The sequence below is a fragment of the Perca fluviatilis genome, chromosome 5 (assembly GCF_010015445.1).
Source record: "Perca fluviatilis chromosome 5, GENO_Pfluv_1.0, whole genome shotgun sequence".
Taxonomy (NCBI): Eukaryota; Metazoa; Chordata; class Actinopteri; order Perciformes; family Percidae; genus Perca; species Perca fluviatilis.
Window position 1 is genome coordinate 22,963,494 of NC_053116.1, and position 21,470 is coordinate 22,984,963.

Consider the following 21,470-nt stretch of genomic DNA (forward strand, 5'->3'; position numbering starts at 1 on the left):
AGAAAATTGGATTTGTGATTGTTTTATATGTTTTCCCCCAAACTTCCACACCATTTACATATGGCAGTATGAGAGATTGATATAATAAAAGTAATGAATTTGTATTAAGAATATCTTTGGTTTTGTTCAGAATTGCTATGGACTTTGATATTTTGGTTTTAATATGATTAACATGTGGTTTCCAGCCTATTTTGTGATCTATGACAACTCCCAGAAATCTGTTCTCATATACTCTTTCTATTTAAATATTATCTAACATAATATGTCTGAAATTCTTGAATTCCCGATGTCCAAATATTAAGTATTTAGTTTTATTTATTTAATCATCATTTTAAAGAGATTCTAATTCAGTCTCCACTGTGTCCAAAAGCTGCTCAATGTTTTTGCCAGAACAAAACAAGTTGGTGTCATCAGCAAACAAAACCAAATTTATTATTTTAGACACATTACAAACATTAAAACAACAATTTTGGACCCAGCACTGATCCTTGTGGGACCCAACATGTAACCCTCAATAAATCAGACTTCTTGTTGTTTAATTGGACATATTGATATCTATTTTCCAGGTAGCACGGTGTCTACTTTCATATTCATTCATGCTCGATGGCTTAGACTCAGTCATGACATATTGCCCCCCTCCCTTCATCGCCACAGTGCACTGCATAATACATCCCTGAACATCAAAACGTTCCTCATGAGCAACAACACTAATGATAACGCTGAGCTGAGGTGAGTACAGTATGTTTGTGTGTGCGAGAGAGAGAGTGGTGTTTCTTTGCGTGTGAAAGAGGGGAGATGGAGGCAGAAGAGCAGTATATTAAGTGTTGCCCGTCATCCCAAATCTCCATGGTGATGTGTTCTGTATGCCATCTACATCTTCGGTACATAATCATGGAGGCACAGGAGAGCAGGAGGTACGGCTGTGACTGCCGTTATGCCACTTTGAGCCAGCACAAGATCAACCACCATACTCCACTTCTGTCACCACTATAAATAGCCGTACATTAGGTGACACAGCAGCAGCAGCAGCAGATATATACAGCCGCAAACTGTGCAGTTATTGTAAAAGAAAAACAGATTCCACGATGCAAGCTGTGAATGAAAATAAATAAATAGGAGTTTATTTTCAACACCAGGAGGGAAAATGGATTTTATTTCTATTTCTGCATAGAAACACATGCCTACACTCACACACTCTCTCTCTCACGCATTCACGCACGCAAACACACACACACACACACCTGACAGTTGACATCTGTCTGAATGGCTAGATATGAAACTGATGTGCTGTGTGCTTCTCATTACATTCAAGTATATACAACATGGAAAACAGGAAATTAGGCTAAAAAAGTAAATGATCAAAATAATAATCTTTCATTATTAGTTAACTATTTCATGGTGCATAACCATGTCATATACATGTACAGACAATAAAATAGTTAATAAAAGAAATGATCCAGAATATTTTATTTTGCTACATACAACTCTGCTTCTACATAATTACAGACCTCTGGGTCAGCATAGAAACAGAGCTGGAGTGTAATGAAGATGAAATGAACTTTCCCTTTGTTTATTAAACATAAGGCCACTATGGTAGACCATGAGGAATATATTATAAGTCACAAGTGAAAGAAACCACACTCCTCCTGCCTGCTTCTCTCCTCCATGGAAACATGTAACAAGGTTTCTACAGAGCCGACACAACCAGAAGTGTTAAGGAACAAATCTAATTACATTACAGCACACACTTAAGCTCCATTACTCAACATGAGGCACAAGTGAAACTGATGGCATTGCACTATCTATTTTTTTTTTTATATACTAATGATGGCACTAAAAATCTACCATGTAATCGAATAGTCAACATTTGGTCCTGACTCAACCAGCAGTGATGCATCAATTGTATACAGCTAATGTAATAGACAGTCAATACTGCCCAATTGATTTTTTATTTTGTTAAACTCTCTTATTGTACAAGGATCTAAAAACAATGTGTTGCCTGAGCAGCATTCATACCACGCTGTGTCTCGACAAAATATCTGCATGTTGTCCCTGTGGTCAGTGTTAAAAAGCAGTGGCACGACAGAAGGCAAAGACCGGATGATCAACAAAGAATTCTGGGTATGTTTTCTAATCCTAGTTCACAGTAACAGTTTTGCTGTACAAACCCATATTAACAAGTGTTTGGGTGTTCTTACTCGACAGTTAACAACATTTATGGATTTAAGACATTAATCCAATTGGCGAAGAATGTTTTTGTTTTGGTTTTTTTTTTGTCCCAAAAACTGACTATTTCTGCACATATTGCAACATCTCATTAGCAAGATGTTGCAATATGGTTAAAACATAGTCTCTTAAAACCAATGAAAAGTCTCCCTTTATAACATTAAATATTTATGTCTAAATAAGTAACCAATAAGTTGACCAATAACCAATATAGTAATATTATTAAGGGTTTACGACCCAAAAACCCAGCTAATCTGCTACATCTGGATTGTGTGGGTGTGATTTGATCAGTGTGACAGTGACCAAACAACCCACCAACATGTCATCAGATTCAAATGTTGCTAAATCCTGTTAAGTGCACAGAAGTACATTACATCACGTTTTTCCAACTGAGCCCCACCCACTTCAAACCCGCAAGAAAAGCACGGAGTAAAAAAAAGAAACAGAAATCTGTGATGTGAAATAACCAAAACTGTTCCAATAATCACAGAAAATTGTGTTCATAGGACCCCCTTTGGTGACAACAAGAAGCCTTTTCAGGGCCTTTAAAACAGGCTATGACATATTCACAAAATGATAAACCTATTAATGGTAGCTCATTTTTAAAGTATACATTATACAATGGTACAATGATCATGCATCACATGCAAAATGCTTGTAACATTTAAATGAGTATACATATGGTAAATCTGCTACACAACTGATTTTCTACTACAGGCTTTTGGATGTATTACATTAAAAAAAAATAATCTTGCACTGCAGTTTATTCAGGATGAAAAAGAATCTCTGCACAGCATGTACTCCACTGAGAGTTCATGATCTTTCTCCTTTCCGTAGCCAATCAGCATCAGGTCAGCGTGGTGACCTCCGGCTGAGCGTAGTTTCCAGTGTCAGTGAGGATGTCTTTACAGCTCTCTGTTAGGAAACACAAAGGACAGAAATACAATGAAACACGGTGACTTATGATATGAGCATAAAAAAGACCTAGGAAATGCACCTAGAGTATAATAGTTTTTGACATAGTGTATTGAAATATCTGTGCTGAATAAAAGCTGACCCTGTTCAGGCTCTGAACCTGTCATTGTAAACTAATAACTATTAAAAACCCAAAGAAATTAAATTTACATTTATGTAAAATATAGTAATGTCAGTTAAACGCGTTATTAACGGCGTTAACGCAAACCCCTTTTAACGGCGTCATTTTTTTTATCGAGAGATTAACGTTCTTTTTGGCCCAGCAAACTTTGTAGTTTTTCACATGCTGTTGCAACACCTAGTAATGTTAGAAAAACTACAACACCACACCGGATCTAGCTAGACTGGAAACAAAACAGCACGCTGCACACACTTGTTTGCACTTGCTTGCGAGCCGGCCAAAGAGTAGTACGTACCTGCAAACTAGTCGCTTTTCGACGAAAATCGCCGCTTTGAATGGGGTCCGAGACCCGGTGCTAATACGGCACCGGTGCCTTAACGACCGTTATCTACCGGACCAAATAGCAACGCGGATTTCGGTGCCTTATTAGGTGCCACTTAGATGCCTGCACTTCTTTCTGATGCTCCGAAAACGGACGTTAAAGGGAACTGAAACCGCACAGGAGGCCAGTCAACACTACACTTAGCAGCAGGTAACGTTAGCCTACCGTTAGCTAGCAGCTGGATTAAACAGGTTAAAATGTTTACAGCTAAACGGTGTAAAGTGTGTCTGTATTTCACTGGAGAGGACTCCAACACCGGACTGTAGCTGCCGTTGTCTGAAAATGTCATCATTGTCATGATGTTGTGTTGCTCACCTCGCCAGCCTCGTGGTGCATTCACATGTAATTGTAAAATACCCTTTTCCCATCCAGTGGTTGTTTTCACCGTTTTGTGCTCCTTTCTTTTTAGATCAACTTTTTATTGTTCTATATTTTTGAACATACAGAACAGACAAATACAATTAAACAAGGTGCTCCTTTTTTAAATATATATATCTTTCAGTTCAGGCACCGTTTTAGAAGTATCGTATCATGTTGATAAGAGCATTAAAATGAGAAAAAATAATGGGACAAAAAGAAATCAAGGGACATTTAAAATAGATAAAAATGTACGATTAATTGCGAGTTAACTATGACATTAATGCGATTAATCGCGATTAAATATTTTAATTGTTTGACAGCACTAGTACAATACTAACATTGGAGGAACAGAGACCAGTGAATGTCTGACATTTTTGCTTGATAAATGACTTAATGACTTTGATTAATCAATTATGAAAATTGTTGTTTATAATTTCCTGTTTGCAGGTATAATATGCATTTTACTACTGTATCTACTGTGTCTGTATCTACAGAGTCCCTGCCCTCTGCCTGTATTTCTCTTTTCTTATTTTTTCTGGCAGGATGTTTATGGGTGTCAGCAAAGAGCATTTGGGAGCCATGGTTGTGTAACCCCCAGTAAATAGCAGCCAATAACAGCGTGCAGGGTGTGTCTTTTTAACCCCCCACCCACACACACACACACACACACACACACACACACACACACACACAACAACACACAACAACACACACACACACACACACACACACACACACACACACACACACACACACACACACACACACACACACACACACAAAATGAAGCTCTGCATTTACTCATAATCCAACAATGCGGCACATACCAGCGGAGGTGTGTGTTTTTATTTGTGCTTTAGAACGTAACCGCCATAAAACAATCAGAAAATAACTTTGTCCTCACGGACAGCGCTCCCTCACTCTCTAACCACCGCAGCTCCAGCAGGAGGCTTTTGCTATGACCACCCATGTTTTTAATGGAAACCTATTAGTAGCAATCATCCAGAGGAGCCACTTGGGAATATGGAGGCTCATTCAAGTTCAGAAGCCTTTTCTCTGCTTGTCTGTATACCACATGGATGTATATAACACGTACTGCTCCTTTTAGCAGCACTTGAACAGTTTGCCACACCATTCTGCACTCATAGCAAGGAAACTAGCTTGCGGTTGTGACATCACTGAGGTAAAGTGCTTTCCACCAGGACAGTGTTTGCATATATACATTTTGACACTGAGGCCTAACACTGTCACAGACTCCTTGTGACAACTGTAATCACTTCAAATCCACCAATATTTTGTTCCCACTGCAGGGCGGGCGACCATTTCCTGTCACTGATAACCATTAAAGCATCTTCATACCTGCTGCATCCATCTGTTCTTCTCTCTACTTCCTGCCATACTGCTCTGGTGAAATATAATCTATACCTTATATCCTGTAACCCTGGAATTAACCTAACACCATCCCCGATGGGCATAGCTCTGAAGAGCAGAGCCACTGTGTCATAATCTATCTCCATCTAACCAGCTCAAAATGGCTGCAAACACAAAAGTAGCCTTTTGCATGTTGGACAGAAATGAGTTTTTCATTTTGAACTCTGCTGCAACAGTATTCAACACTGTTAGGAAACAATGAAAGTCCACTTGAGACCTTTTTGCAGGTAATGTGTACTAAGATGTGTTGTGTATGTGTGAAATGTTCTTGTTGTAACAGGGATGTCATTATCTACATACTCTCCAGACACAGGGCTCAGAATTGAATTACCCCCCCCCTCCCTCTCTCTCTCTCAAAGATTAATAAGGTGTTCTGGCTTTGCTCAGCTTCCCATTGTTTTGTCTCTGCGATCAGAAGAAACTCGCTTGGAAATTTCATGAGCTGATCAGATAATTTAGCATATTATTAGAGAAGTCAGTGTGAAAGCAGGCTGGTGGGTTTTTCTGTGTGAGTCTGTAAATGGCATATTGACAGATGATTTCCTCCACTGAGCATCACAACATGTCCACAAACATCCCTTCTTCTCATTTATCTGACAGATTTAACTGAGGCTGTGTTTTTTGTGTGACTACATGCCATTAACCAACACCAATTTACAACACTATACACATTCAGGTATTGACAAGGCTTCAACAAACATTCAAATACAATTTCCTTGTAATGGGCTGTCAAGAAATGGGGTGAGTATATAGTTTCATAGCAGCCAAGCTACAGTAAGTGCCACATTTATGTGTTGTTTTTTCTTCGACAGTGATGTGCTAATGAGCTTTGGTAGAAAAATGCATCTCTGTAAAGTGCAGTTTTGCAGGAAAACACCTTCGCTGTTGTTGGGCTGTTTGCAGACGAGAGTCAGGATGTTGACTGGATGGGATGTCTGCTCAGGATGTCGGGAATTAATCCATGACTGCCAAATATAGAGCTTCTTATTAGAAGGGGCTTTTGGGTACTTTGGGAAGCTCAGATGTGAGATCCAGCGGCCATTCAAGCTGAGAGAGATGGCAGGCTGACAGCAGAAGTCAATTGAGGGACTTAAAAGGAGCTTGTTACCTGTTACAGACGGTTCTTTCAATCGTCAAAATTACAGAATATTGGTATTACATTTGAACAATGTCTAATTTAAGAAATCATCATAGACTGTATAAGGTCACCTCTGAGAAGCAATCTGGATGTCAGCAAGATGACTGAATGAATCCAACTTGCATTACAAACACTTATACTTGAAAGAATGTACTTAAAGCTATAGTGGGTAGTTTCTGTCGCCCCCAATTAGGAATTCAAAGTAATGACAACACCACTGTTGTTGCATCCACATGACACAAGCCTTCCGTAATCGCACACCCAACTCTGCAAAAAAAGCAAAGCTGACTTCCCAAAAAGTCAATCTATCCCTTTAAGCACGTGTAATAAGTGTCAGTAACTAATTGTACATATGGCTTAAACCTGGTCTTGACTATCAGAATATTCTTGAATACACTGTTCAATTCCCAAAGAGCACCAGCGGAGGAAACACAAAACACCTGACATCATACCAACAGAACCAAATTTGAATTTTCTCAGAGAAGTGAATTAAAACCAAAGTACAGATAAAAAGCAAGCAGTACAATGTGCAACGCTACAAACAGTAAATGTGTATATTCAGGTGTGTACTGATATGTATGTAACTTACCAGTATGGACGTTGGGGTCTCCAGAGGTTAGGAGGAAGCAGGTGGCCTCCTTATTAGTCTTGTCTCGCCCTCTGGAGCACCGCAGGGACCATTTTTCACTGGGGGACAGCGGCTGGGTCAGGCTGCAGCCTTCCTCCTCTGAAAGGGCCACATTTGCATCCCCATTCTGTTTGGAGTCTGACAGGAAGACAAAAACACATGGCGACGTAAATGCCAAAGCTTTTACTGAGACTCCCCCGAGGGCCCAGACAAAGGTATATTGCATAAAATCGGAATTTTTCTGTGATGAAATTCAATTTGTCTGAGATGTTCTAAGGAGTAATTTCATCCCAGTGTAATACTGTCTATATGACTAAGCGTGGCTCATCTGTCAGACTAACTCTGAAAAGCCTCAGGAACTATAAGACTAGAAATACAGTGGCTGCTATGATACTATTAGGCTAACAAAATTATCATTTATTAAACAAACAGGATTAACAAAATAAAAACCTAATTTATGAATTCAATAATCAGTAACATTAGCTTAACAGGTCACTTCACCCAAATTACAAAGTAATAGTAACTAGGTATTTAGTCATGCAGATAGTTTTGGTGATTGAAAGTGTATCTGTTCTGCTAACAACACTGAAATATGAATTTTTAAATATTTATTTAAAATTGTAAACATCTCTTACCAGCAACAATGTCCCATTACTCTGGATAATCCACAGAAAACACTTTAAAAGAGCATATTTATGTGGTAGAAAGCTGCTCACAGTGAGGTCTGTAGATTATTGTGAGTAACACTGTGGTAATGGAGACATAATTGTTTAAATTAAAAGGTAATTTTTCAATAATGTGAGCGCCACAAATATCATCTTCTTTGTATTGGCTTGGCATCAGAAAAGCTGAGAATTAAAACTTGAGCATATAAAACCAAAGCTATCCGCATGGCTATACCCCAATAGGTAACTGAGAAAATGTTTCTTCTGCACTTTGGGTGAAGTGACCCTTTAACATTGCATTGCGACCTGACCTGAGTGGTTCCTGCTGACGTTCTCCTCAGCAGCCAGCGGACACGTGTCGCTCTGAGTGCTGTCTCTGTGTGAGTTTGTTTCCGACTTCCCAAACGAGGCTGAGTCAGTCGGAGCGTCTGGGTTAGGGTTGTGCTTCTTCTTCTTTCTCGGCAGCTTCTGTTTGGCCATAGCCAGCGAGTAGTACATCCCAAAGTTATTGACGATGACGGGGACCGGCATGGCGATGGTCAACACCCCGGCCAGCGCGCACAGCGCCCCCACCATCATGCCCAGCCAAGTCTTTGGGTACATGTCTCCGTAGCCCAGTGTCGTCATGGTGACCACGGCCCACCAGAAGCTGATCGGGATGTTCTTGAAGTGTGTGTGGTTGGAGCCTGTGGGGTCGCTGGGACTGGCTCCGATGCGCTCAGCGTAGTATATCATGGTGGCAAAGATGAGTACACCCAGGGCCAAGAAGATGATGAGGAGGAGGAATTCATTGACACTGGCCCGCAGTGTGTGGCCCAGCACGCGTAGGCCTACAAAGTGCCGTGTCAGCTTGAAGATTCGGAGGATCCGAACAAACCGCACCACACGGAGGAAGCCTAGCACGTTGCTGGCAGCTTTGGATGACAGACCCTTCAGGCCCATCTCCAGGTAGAATGGCAGAATGGCCACAAAGTCAATGATGTTGAGCGTGTTCTTGACAAAGACCACCTTGTTTGGGCAGCAGACGATACGCACCAAGAATTCAAATGTGAACCAGACCACACAGACGCCCTCCACCACGGTGAGGATGGGCCTGGTCACCATCTCCTGGCTCTGCACGTTGTTTGTGACGTTGCCCACGACAACCTGCTCCGTCCGGTTCTGCAGTTCATTGAAGGCTTCATGGGTCTCCAGGCAGAAAGTGGTGATGGACACCAGGATGAAAAATAGAGAAGCAAATGCCACTCCCTGGACGAGACAGATGAAACAATTAATCAACACAATTTTTATGCCATCCCACAAATTCATAAGCAATCAATACTGTGTTTATTATATCAAGTATTGTTTTGTGCTTCCATTAAAACCATTGCCTGTATGGCGTGTGCCTCCGGGAAACTATTCTTTAATTAATTAATTCATGCCATGTGTAATTATATTGTAAGACTTATTTTTATCAAACTGTACCGTATCACCAATAAAAAGACATGGATGTGCCAATCAAGTCTGTAAAGCAGCATGTGTTGATGGATTATTTTCTGGCGGCATCAGTGAGTGTCAGGTGATTGACAGTAAGCAAAGACTCAAATAATGAACACACTGATATGAGAACACTTTAAGTCAGGCACAAAGAAATATGATAAGACACAAACTTTGACAACATCTAAGTAAGGAAGGATGCAAGTTTATTGTGATGATTCGAAAAAGAGTGCAATTGATAATTAAGCTGATAAAATGGCAATTATTTGATACTGTCATTTTATACCAACCATGCAGCCCAAGTGGAAACCCCCAAAAATATCAAACATAATCTACTTTACAGCATCACTGCCACTGTGCCGCCTTATGACATCCTATCCTCCAATTATATTCTCTTTAACAAATGTTTTTATTTTTTTATTTTTTAACTGCTCTTTAATGTTTTATGTAAAGCACTTGTTGCACCTTGTTGAAATGTGCTATACAGTATATACATCAACCATGGGGCTACTGTGAGAGTTGTGTTTCATATACAGTATATCACACAGAAAATAGTCTCATGGTTCGATTTTGTACCGACAAAGGAGGTTTTTTGTTTAATCTGGTGACAACACATGTCGTAGAGAGGGAAGTGAAGAGACGAGCAGAGACACAGAACAGCGAGTTTTAAGACTCTGGACAATGAGCTGAGTCATGAAAGACTTACAGTTACCTGCCCTGTTTCAGTGAGTGAAACACTGCTGTCAGTGTTCCCTCTAAAACAAATACAATATAATTTAAAACAAATGATTTGTCTTAAAAGTACAAATTCAAACAAAAATGGTGAGTGAGTCAAACCGCTTTTACAACTGATGGGAGCTATATTGAACAATGTGGCTGCATGGCATCCACCTAATTCAGCACAATGGCCGTGCCTGTCTGTGTTTGTGTTAACATTGTGTGCTAACTCATACCCATTACTGTCTTATTGTTTACTAAAGCCTGGGCAAATTGTAATTTCTCTCAAACCTTTCTAATCTTTCAGCTGGATAAATGTGCTTTGCGTGCACTCAGCTGTTTTCTCCCTCCGAGGGCCTCTCATATGTCAATCGCCTTTATAGTGTTTGGGTCTGTGATTAGAAAAAAACAAATAAAGCATGTAAGGGCCAATGGGGACACTAATTCACTGTGGAACAAATAAAACAAATAAGAACAGGACAGCTTATGGAGTTCAGAGAGTTGGAAGAATATCAGCCCATATTCAGAACAGCAATACTGCACATATACAGTATAATACATATCTGATCTCTATTGAGCACCAGGGCTGGGCAATATGTCGATATTATATTGATATATTGTGATGTGAAACTAGATATCGTCTTAGATTTGGAATATCATAATATATCTTAAGTTTTGTATTTTCCTGGTTTTAAAGGTCCAGTGTGTTACGTGTTTAGTTGTTCATTATCAAAATCTGTGTTGCCCGTTCATAAACTTGTCCTTTTTATCATGAATATTTACCTCCACCATCAATTCCAAATATTCCTATTGGCTTGAGATGTTACATTTGCATTCGCTGTCACAAGATAAACTCACAGGTGCTGCTAATGCTGCTAATGGGCATCGTAGTCCGGCAAGTTTGAAGAAGGAAACATGGAGGACCACACGTATTAAAAATCCAAATTTCAAGAACAGGATTCTTCTTCTTCACCCAGAAAAAGAAAAAGGATATTGAAAAGAGCAAGAGACCGGCTTTTTGAAGCGTGAAAGCTACCGTAGCTGTAATACGTACTTTGAACTGCGTGGTGCGAGAGAGTTGATTGCGATATATGATCTCAACGCTAGATGGGAGAAATTCCTACACATTGGACCTTTAAAGGCTGAATTACAGTAAAGTGATGCCATTTTCAACATCGAGGTATTAGGTCAAGAATATTGTGAGATCTGATTTTCTCCATATGGCCCAGCTCTATTGTGCACCCAGATAATGTGCAGCTTTCTACCATGACAACCTTCTTCAGTGAGCTCTGAGGCGCTCACAGCTCTGATCCCCTGAGAAGATGAGTACTGAGCTGCAGGACAAGAGGGAAGCCTCAGCTCTGCCCCAAGAGGAGCTCAGAGTTCCCCTGTCGCACACGGTTTCCCTGCTGAACATCACTAAGGCTGTGCACAGTGTCTGTGTGTGTGTGTGTGTGTGTGTGTGTGTGTGTGTGTGTGTGTGTGTGTGTGTGTGTGTGTGTGTGTGTGTGTGTGTGTGTGTGTGTGTGTGTTACAGGGCTAAGTCATGGGGAATATCACAACAAGCCAAACAGCAGAGAAACAGCATACAGTAGAAACTAACAGAAACAGGAGCACACAGCTGGATTAGTTACTAATTCAATACACTTCTCTACCAGTTTACAACCAGAATTATTGTGAGCATGAGTATTAAAAGTAACACTACTCATTATACAGCAGAATGTCCCTGTCAGTATTGTATTAATATATATATTATAATGGGTACTTATTACTGATTCATTAACCTTTAATGACGTAACTGATCAAACTTAATCTTAACTACTTGATATACTGTTGGAGATGTACTTGTTACCACTGCTCAGTGGTCAACATATACATGTGTATATTTCATACAGTCTTATTGAATCTTTAAATACTGCATCTGTAAAATAGACTGTGGATTTTTTGCTTGCTTTCATCTGAAAATCCTTGACAATGAATTTGTTTTAACAGCCTTTGTTCACCGAAAAATTAATTAAGTACTCATTACCATGCACTCACAGTTTCTCTAACACATTCACGCAGATGCAAAATATGTTTTCATTGTGTCCTTTCATCCATGATTTCCTACTGCAAAGCTTTTCAGACAAAAGAGCCAGATATACAGTCAGCGCCAAATAATTAAGGTGGGCTCTACCAAACGAGAGGGTTCACCCTCTGTTGAAGCACCTCAGCAAAACCATTTCCAAAGTCAATTAATAAAAGAATTGCCCCAGCTTTTCACCAGTCCTCTCTGGACTTCTTCAGTCCCACGGTGGTTCTTCACTTGTTGCACAATTGACCTGAAGAATAACCTGAATAGTGGAGCCCAGTGTAAACATCAAAATAAGAAGTGTTAAAGGACAAATCCGGCTTAGTTAATAACACGTGTTAATAACACGTGTACCGAGTCGACTGTTCTCTGGGATATGTTTTCATGCTAATCGAATTTGACCAGTTTTATCGCAAACCGTTAATTACCTTATAACGCTAGTCGTCGGGGCACGGGTAAAGTAAAAAGAAATCGCTATTTCTATACCACTAACAAGGCTCAAAATAGCACCACACTTCCACGGTAGCATAATGAGGGTCCCCACATGTAACCCAAAGCACTGAGAACTTTGTATAGTGTACAGAAAGTTTATTAAACAGATAGTTTAGAAAGGCAGTACCGTTCACGTATACAGGGGGGTGCCATCTTGGGAAAACGACTCACGACCAGTTGAACGACAAACACCATGCTTGAGCTATGTTACTGGTTACTGGTTGCACGGCGTTCGACGTTCGACTGGGCTAGGCTAAAGCTAACTCCTTATCGCCAATGTACTGTCTCTGGCGGACAAAATGGATTGACTGCAGCTGCGGATCACCATTATGGACTGCAACATCATGATTTTATTGAAAACATGGTAAGAACAGCGGCATTCCCGATAGCGCTATTACGCAAAAAAAAAGTTCTGAATCAATTAAAATGCTTAGAAGATAAGAATCGCAATTCTTACATGAAATGATTCTTTCCAACACCTCTAGCTACATCCATTATTTTATAGTCTATGGTTGGAACACACCTACGGTTGTAGGTTCAGTTTACACAAAAGCCTCAATGAATGTGTCCGTGTAACATGTTTCTAAAAACTGTCAAGCCGTTTCATCGTCGATCAGATCTCTGTATTCGTCTCACGTATCTATTCATTCCAAGTGGAATGAATCATTTTGGTGAGTATAAATAAACATCTTCTTGCAGCAGAACATATTTTCACACTTTCCTGATTTTGACAAAAACACATCACACAGAAAGGGCTTCTTCGGTAGGACAACAAACCAGCAGCTACCAAAAAAGTCCTGCTGCTGTTCAGATGCTTCTGAAAGGGCCCAACAGGCCCTAACAGCATATAGTTTACTCAAAAGCAAATGTTTTTTTTTTCCAAGAAGTAAACAGAGCTGGGTATCTGCAGCCAGGGGCAGCTCTCAGGGAAGGTGCTGGAGGTCCTGGCACGACGGCAATTTGCTCTGCTCATAAAAGGCACAACATGGTCTAACAATAACACCACAAATTTTGACCTCGCACGTGTGTATGCATCTGGAGGTGTCTGCATGACTGCCTCTTCTCTTGCTGAAAGTATTTTGGGTTTTTTAGTGAAGTGTTTGTCTCTCTGGCTGTTTGTATTCTTATTATTTGCGCGTGTCCATGTCTGCAAGTCTGTCTTGTTCAATACATCTTGCAGCATTTAAATGTGTCTGTGTGGTTTATTTAAGGCCTGACACAAAGGGAGACCACAATATCGGGTTTAAGGCTGAATGGTGGGAACTTTAAACACAGTCACAGTGTTGGAGTGATTGCCATAATGTCTCTTTGCCACCACAGAGTGTTTCCATGTTAGTCAGCTGAGCCTGCTAATGTTATGATGAATGTTCACACTGAGATTTCCTAGGAAAGTAAATGTAGCTTCTGCAATCTTCCCAAGGGTAAGCTGATACAAGCACTACATGTATATAGTATTATCTATTTAACGTATTTGTTAGTATATCTTTTCTACTAATTTCTATCCAGTTACTTCCTCCATGGTCGGTTTCTCGTGCTGCTGTAATAGTATAGTAAACCCTCCTGGGATCAATAAAGTTGCATTTAAGATTTTTTTTTCAGTACATTTACTGCAATTTTAAGGTAAATGCACTTTACAGTGTCTTTGAGAGTTTCCATTTTATAAATCTCACCAATTGAGCGTCAGCGTCAGTTCTGGCAGGCCAGGTAGTCAAGACGCTGCTAACGCTATTGGCCAACAACACGGTCTCATCAGCTGATCTGCTCCAGCTGAGCTGCATCAGCTGATCTGGAGTAGCGCATCAGCTGGTCAACACCCCTCGTTGCTTAATGGCTACACTCAAACAGGGCGCCCTATTTAAAGCAGATTCAGTTTGCGCCTACCTGCTTGCTGCTCGCTTCTCTGCCACCCACCTCCTCCCCAGCTCCTCCTTGTCGTGTATAACGTGGCATTTGCTTCTATGTCATCGTTGCTGCTCTGTTCATGTGGGGGAATAGTTCAGCTCACACAGTCATAAACTGTGTGAGCGTTCCCTAATGCTGCTGCTGTCCTCTGACTCTCTGCTATTTCATGGTGCTCATGAAAAGGTCAGAGGACTCCCTGAACAGAGCCATACCGCCAAAATTTAATTCAGAATTTATTAGCTGAAATGCAATTATTCAATAAAAATTTCCTAAATCATTTTTATTGTCATGTGTGTTCTTGACTTAATGGACCTGACAGAACTGAAATAATGAATGATCTATGTAATATAATATAATATAAATATATTTATAATATAAAAGTCTCTGAGCACTATACGTACAGGAGTAGAGCATAGTGAAGCCTCTGAGGATATGTAACGCCAACACTGGTGCCAAAAAGAAATTGATCCGAGGCCATCAGGTGTCAGTGGACGTGATGGGACTCCCCAGCTGCTGCACACTGACACAGGTTCCCCCGAGGGGACAGCCGACCGGTCCCAGCTGGGAAAATCAGAGTGGCAGGGAGCGAGACAGGACGGGCAGCAGGCTGTGCGTCAGTGTGCAGCAGCTGGGGAGTCCCATCACGTCCATCACCTCCAGCTGTTCAGCATTTCGCTCGGTTACTAACACTGATACGCAAGAACCACAACAACAAGCCTTCTGAGAAGTCAGCAGCTGCAAAGCCACTTCTGATGATTTCTTGGAATTCGTGTCACACTTATTTAGAGTCGGTCCACCTGAGGATGGAGGAGAACTTGTCAGCTGTGCTTCTCCTGGGTATCTGTAAATGAGTTATTCAAGGTCACACGTTTATATTTCATGGAACCAGAAGCGGGGAAAATGGTAGGAATGTGAAGTTGAGTAACTTTCAGCTTTATCAACCTTCATCATCAATCAATGAAATGCAGAAGGAATAGGAGTCTGCCAAATCCAAAAACCACCACCTACAACATAAAAGATCAGTGCTGAAGACCTTCCTACACAGAGCAGAACATCTCATTAACGAGGAGGATAGGGTTGATGATGAGAGAAACATCAGCTGTCTGTAAACACCACACCAAAGCCGGCCGCAGCATCGACTGAAAAGAGGTCAAAGGTTATCATCCAGGAGTCAGTGGACAACTGGAGAAAGATCAGGCCAACCACATCCGATGGCAGAGACCATTTTTGAACAGAGACAGGGGTTATGATCTTCCCCCCGTATACAAACAATCTGTTCGATACACCATTGTGTGACTTAAGTTTCAAACTTGAGATGACAACTGAGAATAAGCTATCCTGATGAAGACCCTGAGATTTACTGCAGTTGAAGGTTCTGTAGAAATAAGCCAGAAAATTAACCTTGTGCTGAAACTTTATTTTGTCAAAATCCAAAGACTACTGAAGAGGTTACACTGAGTGCATCGTGACTTAAGAGTATGTTAAAATTTCAACAAGCGGAACGTTCTGTCTCAAAACAAAAGTACAGGCTGGAAAGTAAATAAATCATTAAACATTCATGGGTGTCAGAGGGTAAAAAAAATAAAATAAAAAAAAATGTAAATCACATTGACGATTGTCAGTTAAGTTGCACCTCAAATACCAACAGTCGACCTCACTGATCATTGCTCTTTGGTTTAGGTGGAAGTAAGATGATATTTTCAGAAATGTTTATTTTGTGATTTTTTTTTTTCTACACAAAAAAAAGTCTGCAACTCTGTGTATACTTTGTGATGCATATGCTGACCTCACAGCAACACAGCCAATCTATTTTCAGCAAACAGCTTTGAACCGAGCAGAATAAACAACCAACATAATCACACATGATTACATCCCTCTTGGCCTGAAAATTCAGAGTCTCCTTAACAAGGCAGCACTGCTTTAATGACGTGTGAAAAATCATATCATGTGTTCCATTCGTCGAGCAGCAGATTTCAGCGCAGTGAAAGACGGGCCCAAAGGAACTAGAAGTTCTGCTCATAATGCTCCTTTATTATTTATCAGCTGGGTGTAACACCGAGGCAAAATGTGACGTTTCAGCCCTAAAAGCAGAAATGAGGTTCTGATGAAGATGTGGAAAGAGAAAATGACTACATTGATGTTCCCTTAAGACAAAGATGAGATGTCTATATTTTAGTTCTTATTAGGGTTGGACAATCCACCCAAATTTATCAATACTAGTAAAATACTGATAAAACCTAATTAAATCTGTACATATCAACATTTAATCTTTACACATTTAAAACAAGGATGAATGTCTTTAAACATCTCAAATTTGACAGTATCTAACCTGGTTAAAGCTGCTGTAGGTAAGATTGTGAAGAACCAGGACTTTGCTAACAAATTTGAACAGAGACAACTTCTCAGTCCCTCCCACCTTTCTGCTGCAGCCCAAGCCGTCTCCTAAGCCCCTCCCACACAAGGGAGTTTGACAGAACTGCCGGCATGTCAGACAGACAACATTTTCAATAACTAAACACTAACACAACGTTAACTTTACTCACCAACAATAAAACGATGCTAACTAGCAGGCTATAGCGTTAGCCATTTCAGCATCATATCAGGCCGACCACTGTGCAAACGTTACCATTATCCTCACCAACGTAGCTTTGTGGACTTTTGACTACTAATAACCAAGTGAAATATAAATCATTCATGGTAATTATGTTACCTGTCGAGAAGAAATGTGGCTACGTCTGCATCGTTCTTCAGATCTTTAAAATCCCGGAGGTCACGCCACCTCCGAAAAGCCACTCCAATATTCACCGGAGTTTAGGGAAACCTTTCTGCAGCTCGTGCACGGGGAGGGGGGAGGGGAGAACGCTATATATGCGTGTACGTGCCTGAGCAGTGATTGAAAGGCAGATAGACACCCCTGTGGCCCTGATTGGAGAAAATCAACTGGGAGCGGTGGAATTTTGCCAATCGCAGTACAGGCTGTAGGTGGTGCCAGAGGAGCTGGATTTTTTTTATCTTACATAATTCATGTAGTTCTACTGGAACATAGGGTCAGTTTCAGCAAATGTAAGAGAAAGTTAGTTTTATAAGATTTACCTACTGCATCTTTAAAGGCGAATTCCGGTTGATTTCAACACGTAGCCTACCTCTGTTGTTTGTAAATTTGGAATGCTGTCAGTAGCGAGAAAAACGAAAACAATCGGTGTTGTCTACACCGTGTTGTCCTCCTAACGTTAGCACCCAGGAGGCTGAAACCGGGCAAGTTTTAAATGTGCTTTTAGCCTCTTAACATGCTCAAAATGTAATTACAAGTGCCTACCCATGTGAAGTGATTCCTTCCGAGTGAACACAGTGAATCTGACTGCAGTAGATGTGAAAGAAATGCATAAAATGTGTGCTAATTCAGCTCTGTTTAGTTGAGAGGGCAGGACGAGTGCTTCGGGACCGTCTACAAACTATAACACCGAAAAGAGATGCAAATATATTTTCAAAAATAGGCATATGCTTATTTTTTAAAAAGGTCCCATGGCATGAAAATGTCACTTTATGCAGACTGATCTCATGAATTGGCGTAAGTATGACACGCCAATTTGGCGTGTTATCAAGACAAATAATCGGCCGACATTGACCTACATTGCGAGTGAATTTCCGCCGTAGCGAGTAGTATAAAGGAACGGGGGTGGTGGATGGGTAAAACATAGGACTTTCACCCAGCAGAGCCGATTTTGCGTCCCGCTCGTGGCGATTTTTCAGCCGTTTTTTTTTTTTTTTTTAAGTCTTACCCAATGTTTCTTTCCTAAACCCAACTGTTTACTGTTTTCCTAAGCGTTTTTGTTGTTATTTTCCGTGTTTTTGTCACTGTTTTATTACTAAAGCCTTTCCCTGTGTTCTTTTCCTAAACCCAACTATTTTCTTTTATTTTTATTTTTTATTAACAGGCGTGTGACGTTCTCGCGATAGTACGGCGTGTTCTCGCGAGAACACTCAACGTGGCAAGGCCATGTGGTGGGTATGTTTACATCTGCTGTATACGGCATAGATATACACGTGGATAGCTGAAAATGCGTACAATAACACGCCATTTGGCTTTAGGAAAGTGGCGTGTATGTTTACGCAAAGTCATGATGCCGTGTTGCTTTATGAGGTTTAACATTAATATGAGTTCCCCCAGCCTGCCGATGGTCCCACAGTGGCTAGAAATGGTGATAGGTTTAAACCGAGCCCTGGGTATCCTGCTCTGCCTTTCAGAAAATGAAAGCTCAGATGGGCCGATCTGGAATCTTGCTCGTTATGAGGTCATAATAGTGGCTGTAATTCTGCACCAAGGCTGAATTTCAGGAAATAGACTTCAATACAGTATTAGGGGACCACTAAGGTCTATATAAAAGCATCCAAAGAGCACCATGTCATGGGACCTTTAAAAGTAAGTACTGTAGTAAAATAAGCAGGAGACAAGTTATAATTGAGGTAAGTTTGGAGACACTACCTTATTTAATCATTAAATTAATAAATATATTTGTATCTCTTTTCGGTGTTATAGTTTGTAGACGGTCCCGAAGCACTCGTCCTGCCCTCTCAACTAAACAGAGCTGAATTAGCACACATTTTATGCATTTCTTTCACATCTACTGCAGTCAGATTCACTGTGTTCACTCGGAAGGAATCACTTCACATGGGTAGGCACTTGTAATGACATTTCGAACATGTTAAGAGGCTAAAAAAAACATTTAAAACTTGCTTGGTTTCAGCCTCCTGGGTGCTAACGCTAGCAGGAGGATAACACGGTGTAGGCAACACCGATTGTTTTCGTTTTTCTCGCTACTGACAGCACTCCAAATTTACAAACAACAGAGCTACGTGTTGAAATCAACCGGAATTCGCCTTTAATGAATCAGAATGTAAATGTCAATCAAATCTGAACTAATTAAAAGTAAAACCGCATCTTATATTGCCAAATAGATGGAAATGTAGACTCCACATAATGTGCTTCAGACCTCAACAATCCCACAACCGTTAAACCCTTGGTCCCCAGACAAATACAAATGGATTTCTTTCTCTACGTTGGATACAATATGTTGCTCTTTTCTGTGGGAAAGGCAGTTTTAATTGCTCACCACTGTTAACAAGTTGCAGCCCATTACCACAGTGGTGATTAATTACAGGCAGCAGTGCCGTGGAATTAATGAAATATTGCACATGGGAAGATTAAACAAAGTTATCTCATCTGAGCATTAATGTCAAGTCTAATTGTCACATGTAACTAAACTGAGATTACAAAGCCTGGTACACTTTCAGTGCCATGGAGCTCTCCAGGTGTTTAAATGTGTTTATTTCCATAGTATTAGAACAATTATGTGTTTTTATTGCTTTGGCTCTGTGCTTCAGCGGTTTAAAACAATCACTATGAAGTTAATGGTCTGACCTTCAGCTTTAAAAGATATTTGAGAGTGTTCACGTCCATATTTGGTGAACAGGGTAGACATTGTAGACCCCCACATTTAGGACAATGCAGCAGGTAAGTGATCCTAAATATACAGACAGGTCAGACAAGAAGGTTTTAATGTCAAACTAAAGTCATTAGTCACCTGATGTCAATCCATCTGAACATGAGTTTCACTTTGTGAAGTCCAGACTGAAGGCAAAAGGCCCCTAAACAAGCAAGGATATGAAATTGGCTGCGGTAAATGCCTGGCTAAGCATCCTGATGTCTCTGAGACATAAACTTCAGCCAGTAGTTGATTATAAAGGGTTCACAACCAAATATGAATTAATACGACTTGGCATTAAGGGTATTTTAACTTTTTGCCCCTTAAAATTGAAGGACTACAGCCATACATGCTAGTGGCTCTGTGACACTAAATGCTAACGTGAGTGTGCCAATATGCTCACAGTGACAACGCTAACATGCTGATGTTTAGCAGGTTTAATGTTTACTTGTCATTGCCACGCTCTTAGTTTAATGGTAGCATGCTAACGCAAAGTACAGTTGGGGTTGATGGGAATGTCATTAGGCTAGTTTTGCAGATATTTGATAATAAAAAAAAGGATTGGAAGCATTAAAAGTTTGACTTGTTGATGGCGCGAAATGAAAAAGAGTCAGGGGATCAGCAAAGTTATTTCCCCAATATCTAGCAATGGAAATTCATCAAAGAGTTGTTGAAGAATTTCACTCAAAACCACAAATGCCAACCTCATGGTGGCGCTTGAGGAAAGGTCAGGGGCGCCTAGCATGGCCAACAAGGACTACAATTCATACAATGTTCATCTGATGTGAATGTACACACCCTCAGCTGAGAGTCAGCACTTCAGTCATTACTGTTTTAGTACCTTCTGTATAAGCAGCTGCATATGATCCTCTCATGTCGATTTGTAAATGGTGCCATCATCAGAATAGAGGCTTCATGTGGCAACTTTTACAGAGCTGCACCTCAAATCTTGGTTGATATAGTGGAGGAGGATGTGGCTGGAATGATGGACAGATTAACCTCCCTTCCGGCTTTCAAGAATCACATTACCTGAGAGAAGCTCAGAGGCTCTTTGAAATAAAAAAGCCATAAAGGTAACATGAGTCCCTCAAAATGCACTCTGCATCCTCTCAGAATGCACACAGAGCAAACATGCGTACATGAATCAGCTGGAGAGGAAATGGACAAAGAACATTATGACCGGGTCAATATGGCTCCGCCATCACTCGTTATTACATACTTCCAGACTCATATCTACACTGCTGTTTCCAGTGTTGGGAAAGTTCACTTTCTACATGAACTAGTTCAAAGTTCAGTTCACAAATTTTAAAATGAACTAGTTCAGTTCATGGTTCATACTTCAAAATTTTGAACTAAGTTCACAGTTCCAAAAATGAACTAGTTCATAGTTCTTTTTTTCCATA

General features: G+C 40.5%; 1 protein-coding gene across 1 annotated transcript in view; it reads right to left on the reverse strand.

The window, feature by feature from the left end:
- Positions 1–407: 407 nt before the first annotated feature.
- The window catches only part of kcnc4 (potassium voltage-gated channel, Shaw-related subfamily, member 4), a 28,659-nt gene continuing 7,596 nt past the window's right edge, over positions 408–21,470 (reverse strand). The window contains exons 2-4 of the mRNA XM_039801811.1: positions 8,238–9,174; positions 7,223–7,399; positions 408–3,141 (exon numbers count right to left, since the gene is read on the reverse strand). Of these exons, the coding sequence (XP_039657745.1) occupies positions 3,074–3,141; positions 7,223–7,399; positions 8,238–9,174 (1,182 nt within the window). The 3' untranslated portion in view covers positions 408–3,073. The remainder of the gene's footprint in view (positions 3,142–7,222; positions 7,400–8,237; positions 9,175–21,470) is intronic.